General features: G+C 41.4%; 1 protein-coding gene across 1 annotated transcript in view; it reads left to right on the forward strand.

Annotated features, from left to right (window-relative positions):
• Window positions 1-17,636, forward strand: part of SEMA3C (semaphorin 3C) — a 171,383-nt gene that overhangs the window by 93,045 nt on the left and 60,702 nt on the right. The window contains exons 4-6 of the mRNA XM_044423394.1: window positions 4,081-4,143; window positions 7,923-8,042; window positions 12,251-12,341. Of these exons, the coding sequence (XP_044279329.1) occupies window positions 4,081-4,143; window positions 7,923-8,042; window positions 12,251-12,341 (274 nt within the window). The remainder of the gene's footprint in view (window positions 1-4,080; window positions 4,144-7,922; window positions 8,043-12,250; window positions 12,342-17,636) is intronic.

Raw genomic sequence — 17,636 nt, forward strand, 5'->3', positions numbered from 1 at the left:
TGCAGCTCTGAGTTCAGATCTGGGAGATGGGAACTGAGCAAATCACTCCTAGACAGAGAAAATTTATCATGAGTCCCTTTAAGAATGTTCTCTCATTTCTTTGCAAGGCTTCTCCTTTCCTTCAGAACAGCTTTCTGTTTCATTCTAAGCAGAATTTTGCCCAAGCAAATCTAGATGAAATTTGGTAGCAGCAATAAACTAGGGATAGATGAATCTGATAGTTTTGCTTTCCTTGGTATTCAGTTTTTCATATCTTGATTTCTTTTCTCCTTATATATGAAATAATTGTGAAATTCTTAAAATAAATGAATGGAAATAAAATGCTCAGCCATCAATGCTAGCCAAATTGAAAAAGCATGGCTGTGATATAGAAGACCATAGTCCTTGCCTGCTATGTAGCCATTAAAAATGAGCTATTAAAAATAGTTCATCACCTCGCATATGGCTAAATACACCCGGGCGGTGGGTGTTCACACCACGAGACAAGCAATGCTGCTTTTTACCTTTTTGGACTGTGGTGTCCTCTGAACCCCAGTGTAGTATTTCAGTGTGGTAAGCTTGGCTCTGAGATATGGATGGGTGAGAAATCTGTTTGCGGGTAGGAATCCATCAGATTCCCTGGCCTGGGCTCTCCAGCCACTTTGCAGAGGCTCTGTGTGCACATTCCTGGTGAGCCTGGTCAGCATTTGTGGGGCACTCATCAGGAACTGAGCCCCACATGACTGCTAGCAGGGTCCCTCTTTTGTGCCGCATCTAGCAGCGACTTAGTCTGCTGCAACTGATACAGATGACGCGTGATCACTCGGGGCTCCCCAGGAACAGAGCCCCAAGCCCTTATGAATCACCTGTAGCAGAAGAACGTTGATCATCTGCAGCTCCCCAGGAACGGAGCCCTGTGTCTCTCTCTTCCATACCAGAAAGAAGCAGCTGCACCCAGCAGATTCCATTCGGATCTTTTGCATGCACCAGAATTCGTGCAAACAAGCCTGCAACAGGGGCAAGAAGCAGCTGGGTGACAGCAGGGACTGTGCACTGCAGTGTATTCCCTCACTTTGCAGGCTCTGTCTTGGGAATGTCTCTCTTAAAAATCGACTGAGAAAGGGGGACCAGAATGGTGACCCCCTCATTGCTTCACTCTGGCGTGGGGGAATCCATTGGTGGTGTCCCTCCTTTCCGCAGCGCTGCCCAGCTGCTTCCTTGCAAGAGTGTACAATGGAAAGCTCCTACTGAAGAAATCTCAGCTTAACTCACTGCTGAGGCATTAGGCAACTTAGACTACAGTCTCAACCGACTTCCCTGAAAGTAAGCTAACTTACCCAAACTCAGAATTACCTCTGAGTGGCCCTAGAGGACTGCCAAGCTTGTACCGCTCAGCTTTAGTATGTGCATATCTGTGCAGGCACACACCGCACCCTACAATATGGCAAACACATTTGCTCATGTGCTTTAGGAAGTTGATGCAAGGCAGATTTCCCCCAGCCTGGTGCTCCCCAGATACATGGGACTGAAATTCCTCCCATTTCCAGCCAACATGGCCAGTGATGCTAGGCTGGAACAAGCTGGTAGGATTGCTGGGCTAATGTAAGTGAAGTCAATGGAATCCTCCAAAAGCAAGGGAGAAATCCTAAAGCACCATATCTTAAGGCCACATTTTAGAGCATAAGTGTTGTACTACAGGTAGACAAGGCCCCCTACAGAACGATAAGCTTTACCAGCCGTGTGAAGTGTAGTGTTCACCTTTCTGTTACTTAAAAACATGTTTTTCTATTGACCAAACTAGAGATGAGTTGAATGTTGTTCTGAATTTGGGTGTGTCCTGGAGGATTCTTCTTCTGCAGCTGAGATGTTTATCAAGAAATTAGTGCAATCTCTTGGGTTTACTTCAGCTGGAAGCTTGACAGAACATATTTTCTTAGGAGACATTCTGCATTTCAGCTTTGGCATCCAAGAAGAAACTCTTTGTCAATAGCTTTCTCTGTTAGACTTTAGCATTTTGCACTGTTGACCTGGACTGATGAACACTTACAAGAAAATATCTTTGATTATCCTGATTGGTCTTCAGTTCCCTCATAACAAGACCAAAAGTCAAAGGTTTCATAGTTTTCAGGGATTTACAGTGTGGGAGGTCAATCACCCTAAGGAGGGATTTGCAGTTCCTTCACTACATCCTTCAAGCTGAGTTTCTTGTGAATATCTTACAATCAGTGCAGCAAATTGTAGGGAATTGTGGGAGTTGAAAAACAATTCTGGAAGGCCACAGCTTTACCATTGCCAACATGAGCTGACCAAACCACACCCTCCCAATTAGTACATTAGTGGCCTGCATCTCTTCTCAGTTATAGAGAGGACTATTCATTTGCAGTGTTCTTCTGAGGTTCTGTGCACAGGACAGGACCTGATTATGGAGTCAGAATGAGCCATAGTTGCCGAGTTTTGGCAGGCCTTAAAGACGTGGATTCGAAGAGTTTAAAGGCTGCATTCTATGCTCTGGACATTTATGCTTAGTTTCAAACTACACATAATCCTAAGGGCCCTTTTGGACAGAAAGGTGATGTAGAAGTATTTTCATTCATAACTATCAAGGCTATGTTGTAGTATGTTTGTGAGTGATGCACTTTTGGAAGGATCAGCTTTTGAAGACCTTAAAAGGGCTTGCAACCCATACAGTTTTAATCTCCCAATATCTTTGATTTACATTTTATACAGTCTTTGGGCAGGAAAGATTAACTGGTCCAGTCCCCTAAAAATGTTCAAATCTAATCACTTCTTTGACTTTCCTATGCATGTTTTAACTAGGCAGGACTTCTATGCGGTAGCTAAAATTCAGCATCACCTGAGTGTATGCAATGCCATTATCTTTTCTAAAAGTGTCAGGGATCTTATAAAATTTCTTGTTAACTTTCCTTGAAATTCCTGAAGATCTTTAAATTTCAAAGGAACCTCCCAATTTTGCTGTGGTGACATGGTCAGATGTCTTACTTACATTTAAGGAGGTTCACAATAGTCTGCTTCACCCGCCTACCAGGCAAGGAACAGGATTCTTCCCCGTGGTGCATGTGACAAGCAGGAATTATGTGAGCTTCACGTCTGCAGTGTGTGATCATCTATTATCTCAGTTTTCACAGAAGATACCTTTATACAAGTAGAAGGCCAACTCTGTTGCAGGCATAAGGTCATTTCATACACTTTCTCCTCTCCACTCTTCTAACGAGTTGGAAAGATGTCAAAAATTGGTTCTCTACCCATATTCGTGCCTTACACTTCTATTGCAGAAGAATAGAGATGTGTGAGGAATCCACTCCGACTATTATTTTAATGAATTTCTCCAATGGTATCACCCAAATTTAGATGCAAACTGGACACATTTTGCATTTCTGGAATTGTGATTGTTCCCAACAGCACTCACTGCCAGATCATGCAGACTCTTTACTTGGTTCTATAAAGATTGAAAGAATGTGTTTTCTAATTTGAAAATAAAATCAAACAGAATTTATTTCCATTCAAAAACAAACAAACAGAACCTGGCAGGGCTATGCAGCGCAAGATGGGAGCATGCAAACAAGTTAAGAGTTTGCATTTTGGTGAGTGTGCAAAAAGCTCTGTTATGCTTTTCTGTTGATTACACCTAGCTATAATCAGATGAATAAGTGTTAGGGCAGGTCCTCTGCCTATATATGTCTTCATAATGGCACAGACCTGCAAGGACCTGCACCCATTTGACATGACAAATACAGCCATTAACTTTAAAGTGCTGCATTCTGAAATGCTCTAATTTAGAACAGCTTGCAGTTCCATAATATATTTGGAGCACATTTTTCAAACTGATGCTGAACTCGCCCAACATGGTGGGAGGGGAGCTTAGCCCCTTGGCAGGGTTTCTCCATAAGAAACATTTGGAAGAAATACGTTCTGCAGCAAAACGGATCTACAAAAATATTGACCTTGTGAGTTTAGGCATGCCTTGAAGGGAGTGTGGTAGCTTGAAAACAGTGGAAATAATAATTTCTCCCCACTCTTGTAAATATGCATTTAATATTACGCAACCCATTTTAATTTTTTTTGTGTTTTGTTTCCACACAGATTTTCTGGCCAGCATCAACGACCAAAGTTGACGAGTGCAAAATGGCTGGCAAAGATCCCACAGTAAGCATTTCATTATTTCTTTTAATTAAAGATTTGGCCACTGAGACAGCGCACTTGGGCACAGCCAGAAGTAATGACGACGAAGTGTATTTTCTTTTAATACTCTGCAGGCTGAGTGGTGCTGCAAAATTCTGAAGCAAACAAGATTTTTTCACAGGCTGTTGTCTGGAAAAATGAGCACACTACTTATGTGCAGGATCAGAGGTGTTTTTCTTGTTTAACCCCCAAACCTAGTTCTTGCTTACCTTGTTGCTAGTGATGGATATCATTAATAATGCTAACTCTGCATATCTCCTAGAGAATATATTGCAGACTGCTGAGCTAACGCTAATGTAAGTGCCTGGACAGGCTCCCAGGCAGTATATGTGTCCTTTCATATGGGGAAAAAAGTCCCTGTACATTCCAACAGCACTTACTGCTCGATCATAAAGACTCTTTTATTGGTTCTATAAACCAACATTTTGAACAGATGCCTGAAAAAGAGCAGAACTTCCTTAAACTAGGTAAATGTGGCACAGCTATTATTGGAGTTGAAACAAGAATCCTGCAAAATAACCCATCTGTTAAGCCAATTACCCATTACATCTCCTGTTTCTGAAGCAATTCTTGAACAAATCAGCCAAGCACTTGTGGCCTAGTCATGATCTGACTGTAGCGTACCTCACCTTGGGCATTCTTCAAAAGGCCCGTAAGATACCGCATTACCAGTAATACTGACATAAATGATGGCAGGACACCAATGAAGCTCTATGGTGAAGTCCCACTAAAAAGATCGGGATGAAAAATCTAGACCTTCTTGGTGATATCACCCTACTTGTGAAGATCCATGCCCAGAGAAGTTTACTAAATAGTATCTATTACTTTAGATTCCTTTAAAATGTTTTTAGTTGGCAAGATATTTGATGATATTGACTGGATGCAATTTAATCCTGTTGTGATCTTTGAACTGAGTTCATCTGCTTTCCTGTTGGTAGCATTTTATACTGATCTCATTTTTGATTATGAGTTGTAAGCATTCCAGAAGATTCCTTTGGTACTCAAAGGTGAGCTAAACATTATACACTGGTACATATGAGGGTTACTATATCAAATATTGTTTGCCAGTGGCCAAATCAGGCATGCAATTTCCAATCCTAACTAAATAATAGCAGTATTGCCCTATGCTATGTAACAATTTATTTGGACATAGACATATAATTAAAAGTATATCTGAATATATCACATACATTTTGCAGGTCCATCTTATCTTGATTTACACTTTCCAGGGGAAGAAAATATTGGATCAGCAGAGCATAACTGAGTACAGGATTTTCCATTAAGATGTCACTAGTAATGGATTCAAGTGATTTTGGCTAATTAAATTAGAGTAAAAATTGTGGTGTGGTGTCTGCTTCCTTTAGCAGAAGTCTGTAGCCCTCTAATAATACATCACACATGCTAAGGATTGGTACTGCATCAGTACGCCTTCTTACTATGCAAAGTGCCAGTCACTTTGTACTAGACTGAAGCAAGCATTAAATAAAAATGTTTATTTCCGTATAGCAAAATGTTGTTCATCACTAAAAGCCATCAATGTAAAAGTGAGAGTGATGGTTGGCCAAAGTTTAAATGATACTTAGGTCACAATCCTATGTGTGCTTACCTGGGAGTAAGTCCCTTCAAATGAGTGAGTCTTATTTGCAAGTAGACAGGCTTTTATCACAGTAGTCACTACATGGGAATAACCTACACTGCTTAACTTGCTTATTTTCCAGTAAGCTTCCATGGATTATAATGTTAGGCACTCTTCTTTTTTTAAAAGGCACCATAATTTAGGAAATTATTGCCATTTCCCGCATTTCTTTTTATTGGACTGTACTCATCACAGAATCACAATGTTGCTGATTTTGCAAACAGTTTGTATTTTAGCTGCTTGGCAACAATCCTTGGCAATGTTGTAACCTGAAGGTATTAGTAATGTTATCCCACCAAACTTCAAGAGAGGTCTTCAACTCCCCAGAATATCTGAAGTATTCGTGGGTTGAATGTTCCACCTACCTGAAAGCCAGCAGTTACCAAATTCTGCTGAATTTCAGTCAACAGTAGAATCAGTTTATGGAGCAAATACAACCTCTCATTGTGAGGGAACCAAGATAAAATTGATGTGGCAAAAACACTTTGTGCAGTCTTCACCACATCCAAGAGAGGATAGGAGAATCAAATCTTAGGCAAGTGCAACCAGAACTTTAACAAGTGTCCCTCTTCTGAAGTTTGGCATATCCCGAAAAGCTGTAATTAATTGTTTAAACTCTGCAAAAGAGTTAAAGCTCTTTTCTTCTGTGGATCCAAAACAGAGGTTCAGAAGCTTGCTGAGTATACATAATGTTCAATATTAACTCTTTTTCATGAAAATTGCATATTTGGTGTTGGGGATTAGTATCCCAATTAGGAAGCATGCTTGTGAAGAACTTAGCATATGGGTTTGTTTGCAGAAATCTACTGGGGTGCAGTGCTGAGAAAATACTTGCTTATAGAAGTCTGGGCTATTCATCAGGCAAGGTTACTCTGTAAGCATCTTTCCAGCTGTGTGAAGTACCACCAGCCGTTGCTGTAGCCTTTTATGGGATGTCGTGTAAACAGGTGTCATGGGAAAATGGAATGCTATGTGGAATGGAACATGAATGTTTATCAGTGATAAGTGCTTTATCTGCACACAAATCTGAGTGACATTCGTGTATGTGGCCTATGATGGCAGAACATGGTCTTCCATAACATCACATCTGGAAAGGAAACATCTGTGTGGAAAGTGCACCAGCAGGCACTGCTCAGAGACCCAAAGGGTAGAATGAACAAAAGAATGAAAGAATGGCAGGAGGGAAAGAGGGAAGTACACAGAGCAGCCTAAACCCATGATTACTTTCTCCATTTGGAAAATCTTGTCACATGTTGAAAGCAGGCTAAATGTTTTGCGTCTGCCGGGGCTCTTGCTACATGCACGTCAGGTTTCAGTGTTGTTAGGGGGAAGCTGTCTAGACAAGTAAGAAAGGGCTACATTTTGCTGACTGCTTCCACCTTTGAAACAACAGCAGACCAAGAAGTGAAAGGGAAAGGCTTTAGAAAAGCAATGCTTTGGGGACTAATACACTTAATGACATTCTTTCTTTATGCTGCTTGAATCCTGCTTCAACCAAAACAGTTCTTCTGAGAAGAAAGCTGCAGTGTACAAGTCTTACTGTGGAAAAGTCATGGGGTGGGCAGAAGGTATTTCACCAGATGCTTTGGGCTCCAGTTCCCAGCATACCTGCTGGTATTCTGGAGTTGAAGTCCAATATTTCTGTGTATGTGAGTGTGAGTGTGAGTGCCTGTGAATATAATGCAGTATGATCCATAGTATGCTTTGTATCCTGCCACACATGTCCTATTACCATCTGAGCAGCCATCATCTTATGAACAAGGAAAGCGTTTTCAGTTGAAACTGCACCCAGGCACAGCACTGCGAGGTGTGGCTGCTGGCTCCACATTTGTCCTGCAGGTGGGTCACCCAAGCCAGAACTATCCTAGAAAGGCCCCCTGCTATTTGCTAATGCACCCGACCCATCCGGCAAGGTGATAAACACAGAAAAAAGCAGGCAGGATGGAATGCAGAGCAGAAGGGGAACAGCAGTGGCTGGTGACACTGGAAAGAGGGAAGGAGCCACAGGCATTCCAGTTACAGCCCTTTATACCCAGTACTAGTCTAAATGTTCTGCAGTGTTTGTCTGCTGGTCTATCAGCATTTGATTTGCTCTCTCTTTCCCCAGCACGGTTGTGGGAATTTTGTCCGGGTGATCCAGACTTTCAACCGCACTCACCTCTACGTTTGTGGGAGTGGAGCCTTCAGCCCTGTGTGTACCTACCTCAACAGAGGGCGAAGGTCTGAGGTAAGAGCTTGATCTGAAAAGGGGTTACCTCCCCCCAGTTTTTTTGCCTATGGTTTTTATCATGTCCACCAGAGCTAGTTGTTTCACAGGTCAATGCAAATCATTTCACTTAACTTTGTGTACCTCACTGAGGTCCAAAGAATCAGACTGCTGGCTACTATTTCATGCCCATGAGGAATTTGGGCTTGTGTAGAAGGCCTTCTCCATAACATTTGACCAAATGCTTTTGAAAGGATCAAGGATTTAAGAGTATAGCTGTCTTGGAAATCTATTAATCTATATATCAGTCATTTGCCTGCTACTATACCAGTGCATCAATGAATAATAATGCATAATACAACTAATAATGTCCTATTATGTGTATTAATTATTATTAGTAAAACAACTACCATGACTAATTACTATTACTACTATTATCATCCATATTTGCATTTGTCCTTCCTCCAAGGAGCTTCTAAAGCTGTGGCTGATACCACTTTGTAAATATAACAGTCTTTAGAGGTGGTTTCTGGCACATGGAGCTTCATGATTCAAGGAAACATGTATTCTAATCGTCACTGAAGCACATCTAAGAGTATACCAACTTGTGACCCACCAAACTGAACAGTTAGTTAATAACGTAGCGTTGCCTATGAAGAACTTAACATCACAGATTTGCTTAGTCCCAGCCCAGCATAAGAACAGAAAGATTATCATTAGACACCCACGATTTGTGACCTGTACCACAAGTTGTGTGGTCTTGCTCTTTCCTCTTGACCCCAAGCATTGCAAACTTACGAGTTACATAGCAAATCGAGAGCAGCATCTGCATCAGGTTTTTCCAAGCAAAAATTTTCCAGAAAAATGTCTACTTTTTGAATAGTAAAGAATCCCTGAAAACTACCAAGCAGAGCATTAATTACATTTGCTTAGACCTGTTCACAGCTCCAATCTGAATATTTTAAAGAACATTTAAGCAGCTTCTTTCTTTTTCAGAGCCAGATCCCAGCCAGTCAGGGATCACATAATGAATGTGATCACATCCTAGTCCATAGAACTTGTTAGATTTCCTAAAATGGCAGCCAGATGAAGAGCACAGAGAGCCAGACACTTTGCTTTTAGTCCATGTGTGCTGGTCTTGGTTAGAGGAAGGACAGATCCATTTGGTTCAAGCTCCCAGTGGATGGTCTCTCTCTTCCAGTGCTGCTTTTTGGTGGTTGAATTGCCCTACTCTCCCTTACTATTATGCAGCAAGAGTGACTGGGCTATCTGGGCAAAGAAGGCATTTTCTCTTCCCCACTGGACCGGCATACATCTTTACTTCTTTCACTGTACACTTGCAAAACTTGCCAAAAAGGGTGTGAGTGGTTCTCACTGGGACACAAAATGCTCACCATGTGCACCGCACTCTCTCATTATCTCTCAGAACTAATCTGAAAGCTTGTTTCATCTTGAAAGAAACCTTCAAGGTATTCTTCAACAACCACCCCCCACCCCCATATAACATAAGGAGAAATGCTTGATTGTTTTAGAGAGCCGACATAAACGTGACATCGATTAATTTACAGTCAATTGCTAGACTGCAAGAAGAAGCAGAAATATGTTGTTTTAAAACTGTAAAATAAAGAGACGTGTCTTAAGCATACTGGAATTAGCTTCACCCAGCCTGTCTCTTTTAGCCACATGCCTGTGATCAATTGATCAAATAAACTGCTGTCTCAGTCGTCTGGAGTTTGTTAGACACTTGACTTGAGGCCTCACACTTACATTGCTGCTATTGTGCAGGCCAACAATAGCAAAAGCTTCAAGTGTCAAGATTTCACGCACATTCCCTCCCCCTCTTTGATCCTCTTGCAGCTGTACGAAGTCACTGGCCCAAGTGTGTGCATTTACATTTTGCATCTCACGCAAAAGCCTAGTGAGAATTTGCACTGCTTATTGACAAGCAATACCTTTTCTAATCTCACTTTTCAGCTTGCCATTGCTCGGCCAAAAGGCCGTTTGGGCAGATGGAAAGGAAATGAAGAGGGAAAGAAAGAAAGACAATTTATTTGGGTCCGGTCCTGCTCAGCTGTGATCTCATATGGTCATAAATGTGACTCCATGTGATAGTTGGCAATATTCAAAGCTGGGCTAGAATAGGCTAGGCCTGTATTGTTTCCAATTAGCCCACATCTCTTGATTGAGCAGGGTCTTTTCAGTTGTGGTACCCTGGATAAAGATTGCCCTCTGCAGGCAGTCTTGGCTGGCACCAACTCCTTTATTGCTTATCCGGCATGAAATGACCTTAATTCAGCATGTCATGCACAGTGTCTAGGTGGCCATAAGATTTTTTGTAGTCCCAGCTATGAGGTCAGAAAATTCCTCTGAAATCAAGAGGTGGGACTCGGAGCCCAGGCCTCCTCCCACCACATTTGCAGCCAGCAGAGAAAGAAGCGTACTGGGTGGTTTTCCAGAGATGGGGGTGATTGACATTCCAGGATTGATGGAGGGGCCTGACTGGTGTGACCGAGACATGATGTAGCCTGGTGGTTTTTCCGTCGCCTTCCCCTTTGCTCCAAGGCAAGCTGACCAAGAGTTTTGCGGGGCAGGAGGAGTGCAAAAATGACCTTCACCTCCACTCTTCTGTGATGCATAGGATAACACTGATCCTCGGGACTTGGAGAGCTAGCCAACGAGCATCTGGATTGGATTGTGCCTTGAATGGAAATGGGTAGCTGATGCATTTATTAGCCTGTTTCTCCAAATTTAGGTTGCCTTCGTATTGGTGGTGGTGCTTAAATAATTTCTATTAGATTTTTAAAACATATTTTGTAAGAATCAACCAGTTTGTAACCAACTTGGGGTATTTTAATAGAAAAGCAGTATATACATATTTTAAATTATAGCTACCACGTGCGGTTCATTACCACAACTGTATGGATGGGCACAAACCTAGAAGGCTTTTTAAAAGATTTTATGAATTTGAGGAAAGAACCTCTAAATTCCACATTCCAAGGCTTGTGAAGCTTCCCAGAAGCAAATTGCTGACCAGACTTACACAGAGAATACTTTATTATGGACTTTTGGTATGATTGTGCAAGATGGTTCTTATAATAAGAAGCACCTTTTTCAAGGGTGCTTCTAGATGTTTTAAACTACATCTTCCATCAGGTTCACCAATGGTAAGGGAAGATAGGAGATATGGAAGACTGCACTTAGCTCTAGATGGAGCACCCGCAAAAAGGTCTTTAAAAAAAAAAAATGGAACCCAATGTTTCCATTCATACGAGTAGCCCATGTGGTCAGTGTTGAAGTTGTACATGGGAAATGGGGTTTTAAATCCTGGAAGGCCTAGGCAGTCTGAGAAGGGCTGATTCCACAAATTTCAGCCGCAGGAGTACTTCTGAGTATACAGCAGTGTTTCCTGCAGTAAATACCCAAAGTGTGGAAGGGAAAGACCATTTCTAACTTTTGCTTTATCAGTCCATTACTGGGCTGGCTTCCATAGCTTATGCATGCATACTAGAAATATAAGCTTCTGCTTCCTGCAGACGAGACTAACCCCTAGCCATTTCCAGGCTTTACATCATATGGGACTCAAAGAAAAGTCTGTGCCATATACTTCCATCCAGAATTGTACAAGTTTGCCTGGGCACCAATGGTGCCTTCCCTTTTGGGATTCAGTCTCTCCCTTCTCTTAGGCATTTCCTATTATCTCCATTTTATTATTAAACAGGGTTATCCCTCCCATTATGCAGAGTGAGGCAGCAACAACTGCGTTGGGGTGACTTGAAAGGGCAGCAAATTGTTAGTTGTTGGATGCATTTTTATTGTATTTGTACTTCAACAGAGAGGCACTGCCATGATTTTATGCCTTAAAAGCCAAAATAACTTCTTCAGCCTTAGATCATGTGCACCTTGCAATGGGAAGGGTAACATACACTGTTCGCTATTCCACCTTGGGTTGCAAAATCAAAGCCAAAGAATAAAAATGTTTGCAAATATGAGCTCTGACCTAAAGAATGGGAAAAATCTTTCAGAAAGATGCCACCAAAAAGAGGAGGGAGGGGAGGGACTTAGCCTATAAGATGCCATGAGATGTTTTGCTTTTTATGCAGGAAAAGAGAATATTGTTGCTGTTTGTAAGATAGCTCTATGTTTTAGCCATTTTTTCACAGGATGCACCATCCAAATCTGGCCCTTCATTCATCCTTCTGTTCATGTCACATGTTCTTTCTGTGTTACAGGAACAAGTTTTCAAAATCGATTCCAAATGCGAATCTGGGAAAGGGCGCTGTTCTTTCAATCCTAATGTGAATACCGTCTCTGTTATGATCAGTAAGTGAAAACAACTAGAAATGTTGCAAGCTTAGATCATTTTGAGCTGAGAGTGAAATAATTGGGTATTGTAAGCTAATCAAGCCACAAAGTAAGACAAGGAACTGGAAAGAGTTATCTGTCAGTGACTTTTACTTCCACTTCCACTCTTGTCATAGTTCAGGGAAGTGGTCCCTTCTAGAACATTGCCATAATTGTGGTTTACCTTCATGAAGACACGGTTGCTAAATTCAGCAAGAATCTTAAAATTTTCATTAGGTCTCTGTCAGAGTACATAATATATAAACTCCTATGATCTTTGTAGTAATCTATTTCCTGTCTTTAAATTTCTTTGTTTTGAGATCTTTTAACATATTTTTCCAACTTTATAAACTAATGATTTCTTTTGTTAAAAAAATGTAATGCTGTAGAAAGGAGACTTGAATAATTATTAGATTTGACTGATTCATGAGGTTTGAATATTGTAATAAATGAAAAGAGTTCAATTTCAGAATAGTGCAGGTATATAATACTAAGTGTGTGTGTGTGTGTGTGTGTGTATTTAAGAAAGAAAGTTTAAAATTTCGATTTAAAGAAAAAGCAACATAGAGGTGGAAGGTGGACCTGGAAATTGATTTGGATTTGGAATCTATTAAGAAAGACTACTCAAGGAGAGAATCCCCTTCCTTTGCACCCATCATAGAAATAAAAGGGCTGGTGGAGGAGTAATGAAGCCAAGTTAGCAGGCTAGCAGTTTTGGGAAGGGTTGATAGTATTTTTTTTTGCAAGACTGCATCAGTTTATTGTCATGCATTGTATTTGGGACAGCCTTTGGAAAAGTAATCAGAAGGACTCACTACAGAGTGTGTTTGACAATGGCTTAACTCAGATTTTTATGATGTTGTTCATTTCCAAATCCATTCTGGGCCACAGACAAAGATCTGGTCCTGACCTTTTGACCAAATCCCCTACAAGATTACAAGATTTTCCTAAAGAAACTGACCTGGACATGAAGATCTTTATCAGAATCCCTGCTTTTTGCTTCCTCACCATCTGAACCTCAGTGAGTGACTATTAATTAGGACAGGATCTTTTCAGAAGAACACTGAGATGATGGACTGTCCTCCCCATGGAAGTTCTCCCTACTTCATCATTATTGGCCTTTTAGACCAGCCAAATGTGTTTTAATTCCAGACAGCTTTGGAGGCTCTTTTCTGCTGGTTTTCTGCCACTAACTTGTGTGCACTCTATTTTAGCTGTTCAAATTGTCTTTATATAATTGATATTCAGCTTGTGTAGTAGGAAGCAATCCTCTTCTCACAATTAAGATCAAACTGGATAAAGCTGGATTAGTACATAAATTCTAGTTGATTTGGCATTCAAAATAACCACATCCTGTTTATTTGTTTAATTGTATGTTGTCACACCTACCTTTTACCTCAGCATGCATGGAAACTGATAAAAGAGCCTTGTAAACTGTCCATCTATTAAAACAAAAGCTGAGGGTAAAATTGGACCATCTGCACCATAACTACTCCAGTTTTCCAAGCAAGAAATGAAAGAAATTTTATTTTGGAATGAAAGCATATTGTTAAGAAATCACACTGTGGGTTGAATTTCATCCTGAATGCATTAGTTGTGCTCATTTGATGTTTCTTTTTAATTTGCTCTCTGGTTCTTCACATAAATGAAGGGGTGAGGTGGCCAAGTTGGCGGGTGGCACCAAATAGCTCAGAAAGGGATTGCAAAGAGCTCCAAAATGATCTCTATGGAATCATAGCAGAGAACTGGAGCGACTCCTTTATGAGGAAGGGCGCCAGTGTTTTTATTCTATTATTGTTGTATATTGGGCAGTGCAATGCTGTGTCCACTGCACTGTCTGGACAGCCATTGGCTTTCTCAGATTCCCAACTATGAGGATCAAAAGTCACTCTGAGTCCATATCTGGGAATCTCCCTTTTCTGTGCCAGCTGCTTCTCTGAGAACAGAAGAGCAACCACTGGGAAGAGCTTTCTCAGGTGGGGAGGAGATACGATGTTTCTGGACAGCTCCTTGGCTGCCTTTCCCACTGCTCTGAAGTGCCACAGTAAGATGGCTGAAATCGGCCATCTAAGCAGAACAAGATGAGTGCAGAGGCAAGCTTGGCTCCTTCTCTTCTCCTGCCCTCTGTAGGATGCCTATAATCTATGAGTTTGGAGGGATACAGGCATCCCCATATGACCTCTGTCTGTTTCACTATTGTTTTAAACAATTATTTCATTAGTGTCTTCACTTCACTTGAGAGCCATTTTCTTGATAAAAGGTGGTGCACAAATCAGATGAATAAATGTGGGGTTGGTGTGTTTGAGCTTTTAAAAAGTGGTTTTATGGGGATATGATGGAGGTTTATAAAGTGATGCATGGAGTGAAGCGAGTCGATAGAAAATGTTCTCCCCTTTCCATTTTGCCAAGACCCAACCTATCCCAAGAGGCTGAATAACAGAAGATTCAGGAGAGCTGAAAAGAAGTGCTTCTTCACATGGCTGCTCATTCAGCAAGATGAATCCAAGGATACCTACTTGGATGGCTTTCAAAGCGGATTAGACAAATTCATGGAGGAGGAGGCTATCAATGGCTCCCAGTACCTCCAGTCTCAAAGGCAACATGTCTTTGGGTTTCATAGGTCTTTGGCCTGATCCAGCATATTTCTTACATAATTGGCAGGCGTTCTTCAGGGCTGTGCCAGCTGCCTGCCTGGAATCAGATGCCTTCCTGTAGAGCACTGCTGCCATTTGACTGGTGGAGGCTGGCAGCCGCTGCCTTTCCTATACATGCAAAGTCCCACACACTTCGCACCATCCTTGGGAAGGCCAGTGGGTTCATGAGCCTGTATCTAATGCCAGTGTCACAAAGCCAGCAGCATGGCGTGCTGGTGTTCCTTGCCAAAGGGGAAAGCAGCCGCTGTCTAGATTTTTCTCTGACTGACCTGAAGCAAGGGAAGAATGCCACTGACCTTAGTGCATGGGTTTTGCAGCCAAAAACAAAATGCAGCAGCGAGTTAGTCCTTTGGTTTCAACATAACAAGTCTTGGAACTTGAATTCTTCTCATCCCACCAAGATCAACAGGTCTTTGGCAGCTGGGAGAGGATGGTTTACTTAACCTCTGTCCTGGGTTGTGAAAGGAACATTTTAGAAAAAGAAGAAAGGCACATGTGTGTGAGAGAGAAAGAGAGGGACAATGAGAGGGAGAATGGTGGGGGGTAGGAAGGAGCAGTGTTGTACAGGGGCAGTTCTCTGTTTTCCAAGCATCTGAAAATAAGCATGTTTATTATGATAAAAACCTGGGAAGCAGGAGAAGGGAATGGATTGTAATAAACAGTTAAATGAAGCTCCAAACATTTACCAGCAACAAGATAAACTAAACAAACTGTACTAAAATCAGTGGAATCCCCACCAAAGTATTATTTTATAATAGTTTTTATCCCTGCAGTTTTTGAAAAAAAATACACAATGGTTCTCTGATATGAAAAAACACTGACCCTTCAGAATATTGTGTATTCACACTTCGCTACATTATCATCTTCTAACTTTCCATAAGCACAATGTCTTATTTGGTCCTATCTGTAAGAAAAACAGTTTTCACCTCAGGCCTGTAAAGTTATTCTACATATATTGGTCAGTCAGGTCTATTGAAGCTACGAATCTGGATCCTTGCAAACATTGGTTTGGCATACCTTCCCCTGGAATGGATTCCCTTTCCTTTTATTTGTGACTTTTTACCTGATGTGAGTACAGGTGCTAACCATGGTTAATCAGAGTCTCTCACAACCATAGATTACAAACCCAGTTCAGACCATGGTGCAGGATTCCTTTCCTTTCTTTTTGGCAAAAAGACTTAATGGTTCTTGGCTGTTCCTTTTCTTTCCCAGAAAAGATTTTAAGGTGCTACAAATGCAACTATAAGTATGTACTAGAAGAGAAGCAATGTCAAAGTGTGTGAGTTAGTTGCTGCACTCACTAAGACAAATTGTTTGGGGGAATTTAACAAGTCTCTAGGAATACTTAAGGTATAACTAATAAAACTGGTGTATAGTGGGATTAAGAACAACACAACCTCTTCCCAGTTTTAATATTGTAAAGAAAATTGGGGTATAAACATGAACCTTTTGTGAGAACCATGACCCTGATCTCTTGCAGGCCATAATGACAAGAGATTATGGAGTACTGCTTCTTAGTGTTTTAAACTGATACTATTGCTTCATGCTATTTAAAGCAATCCTTACAACAACCTCTTAGGCAATTTGTGGCCCTCCAGATTTTTTTTTTTTTTTTTTTTTTTTTGCAACCCATCCACTCTAGTCAGCATAGCTAGTGGTGAGGGATGGGGGGTTGCAGAACAAAGCATTGTGGGAGCTACAAGTTCTCTACCCCTGCACTTTGGTGGAATGGTTCATTCTGATCCTGCAGAGGGGAGACATACCAGGTTGCCTAGTTATATGCTCTTACTTCAGCACTGAAACCAATGTACTTGTGGTGAGAGTCTGCAAATTTACTTCAAGTCCTAATTTCTTATGAATGGTTCATATGGAGGCCTCGCTTAGCATTCTTTGTAGATTGTGGGGTTGACATTCTATTGATCGCTTCCATTCTTATATCTCTTTACTCTCTTGACCAGCCATGGCAAGGTCTTTTATGAATGAGTGCGAGAGGTCAGAAATGGACTATATCAAAGAGTCAGACAGGGAGAGATAGAGAGAAAGTGCAGTGCAGTGAAAATTCATTTCCATTTTGCCCATTTCCAGACAAAATCTGGATTTGGAGGAGCTGGCTTAGCATTTGCTAGTCATTCTTACTAGCCCTCCACAAGTTTATGGCAGAGGCTCCTTTTGAATCTGGATTTGAACTTCCTGATGCACAGCTCAATCTCCAGGCCTCCTTTCTGCTCCTTGCCGTCGAGGCCAATACAGTTTGATTCCACATTTCAGTATGAGCCACACACCTCCTGCATGGTGTGGTCTCATCATCAGAGCTCGTCGTCCAACCTGCCCTCTGCAGCAGCTTCTTTCTTGTTTTTATGAAAGGGAAGGCAGCTAAAGGCTAAACTTTATACTGGTTGCATCATCACTAAACATGTAGATTGTGACCTTGACAGCCGCCAACAGTACAAGAGCGTGAATAGTCTTGTGGACAAAATTTGTCTCTTATTCCTGGAAGGCCATTTCCAGCTTCAGTCAAAGTCTGCCACTGGATGGTAGTTAATTCAATAATGATGGAAAGGGGGCGGTGGCAGTGGGAGGTGGTTGCTTTTTTTTTTTTTTTTTTTTGTGCTAATGTTTT

This window comes from Varanus komodoensis, unplaced genomic scaffold (genome assembly GCF_004798865.1).
Source record: "Varanus komodoensis strain SLA01 unplaced genomic scaffold, ASM479886v1 scaffold13_3, whole genome shotgun sequence".
NCBI lineage: Eukaryota > Metazoa > Chordata > Lepidosauria > Squamata > Varanidae > Varanus > Varanus komodoensis.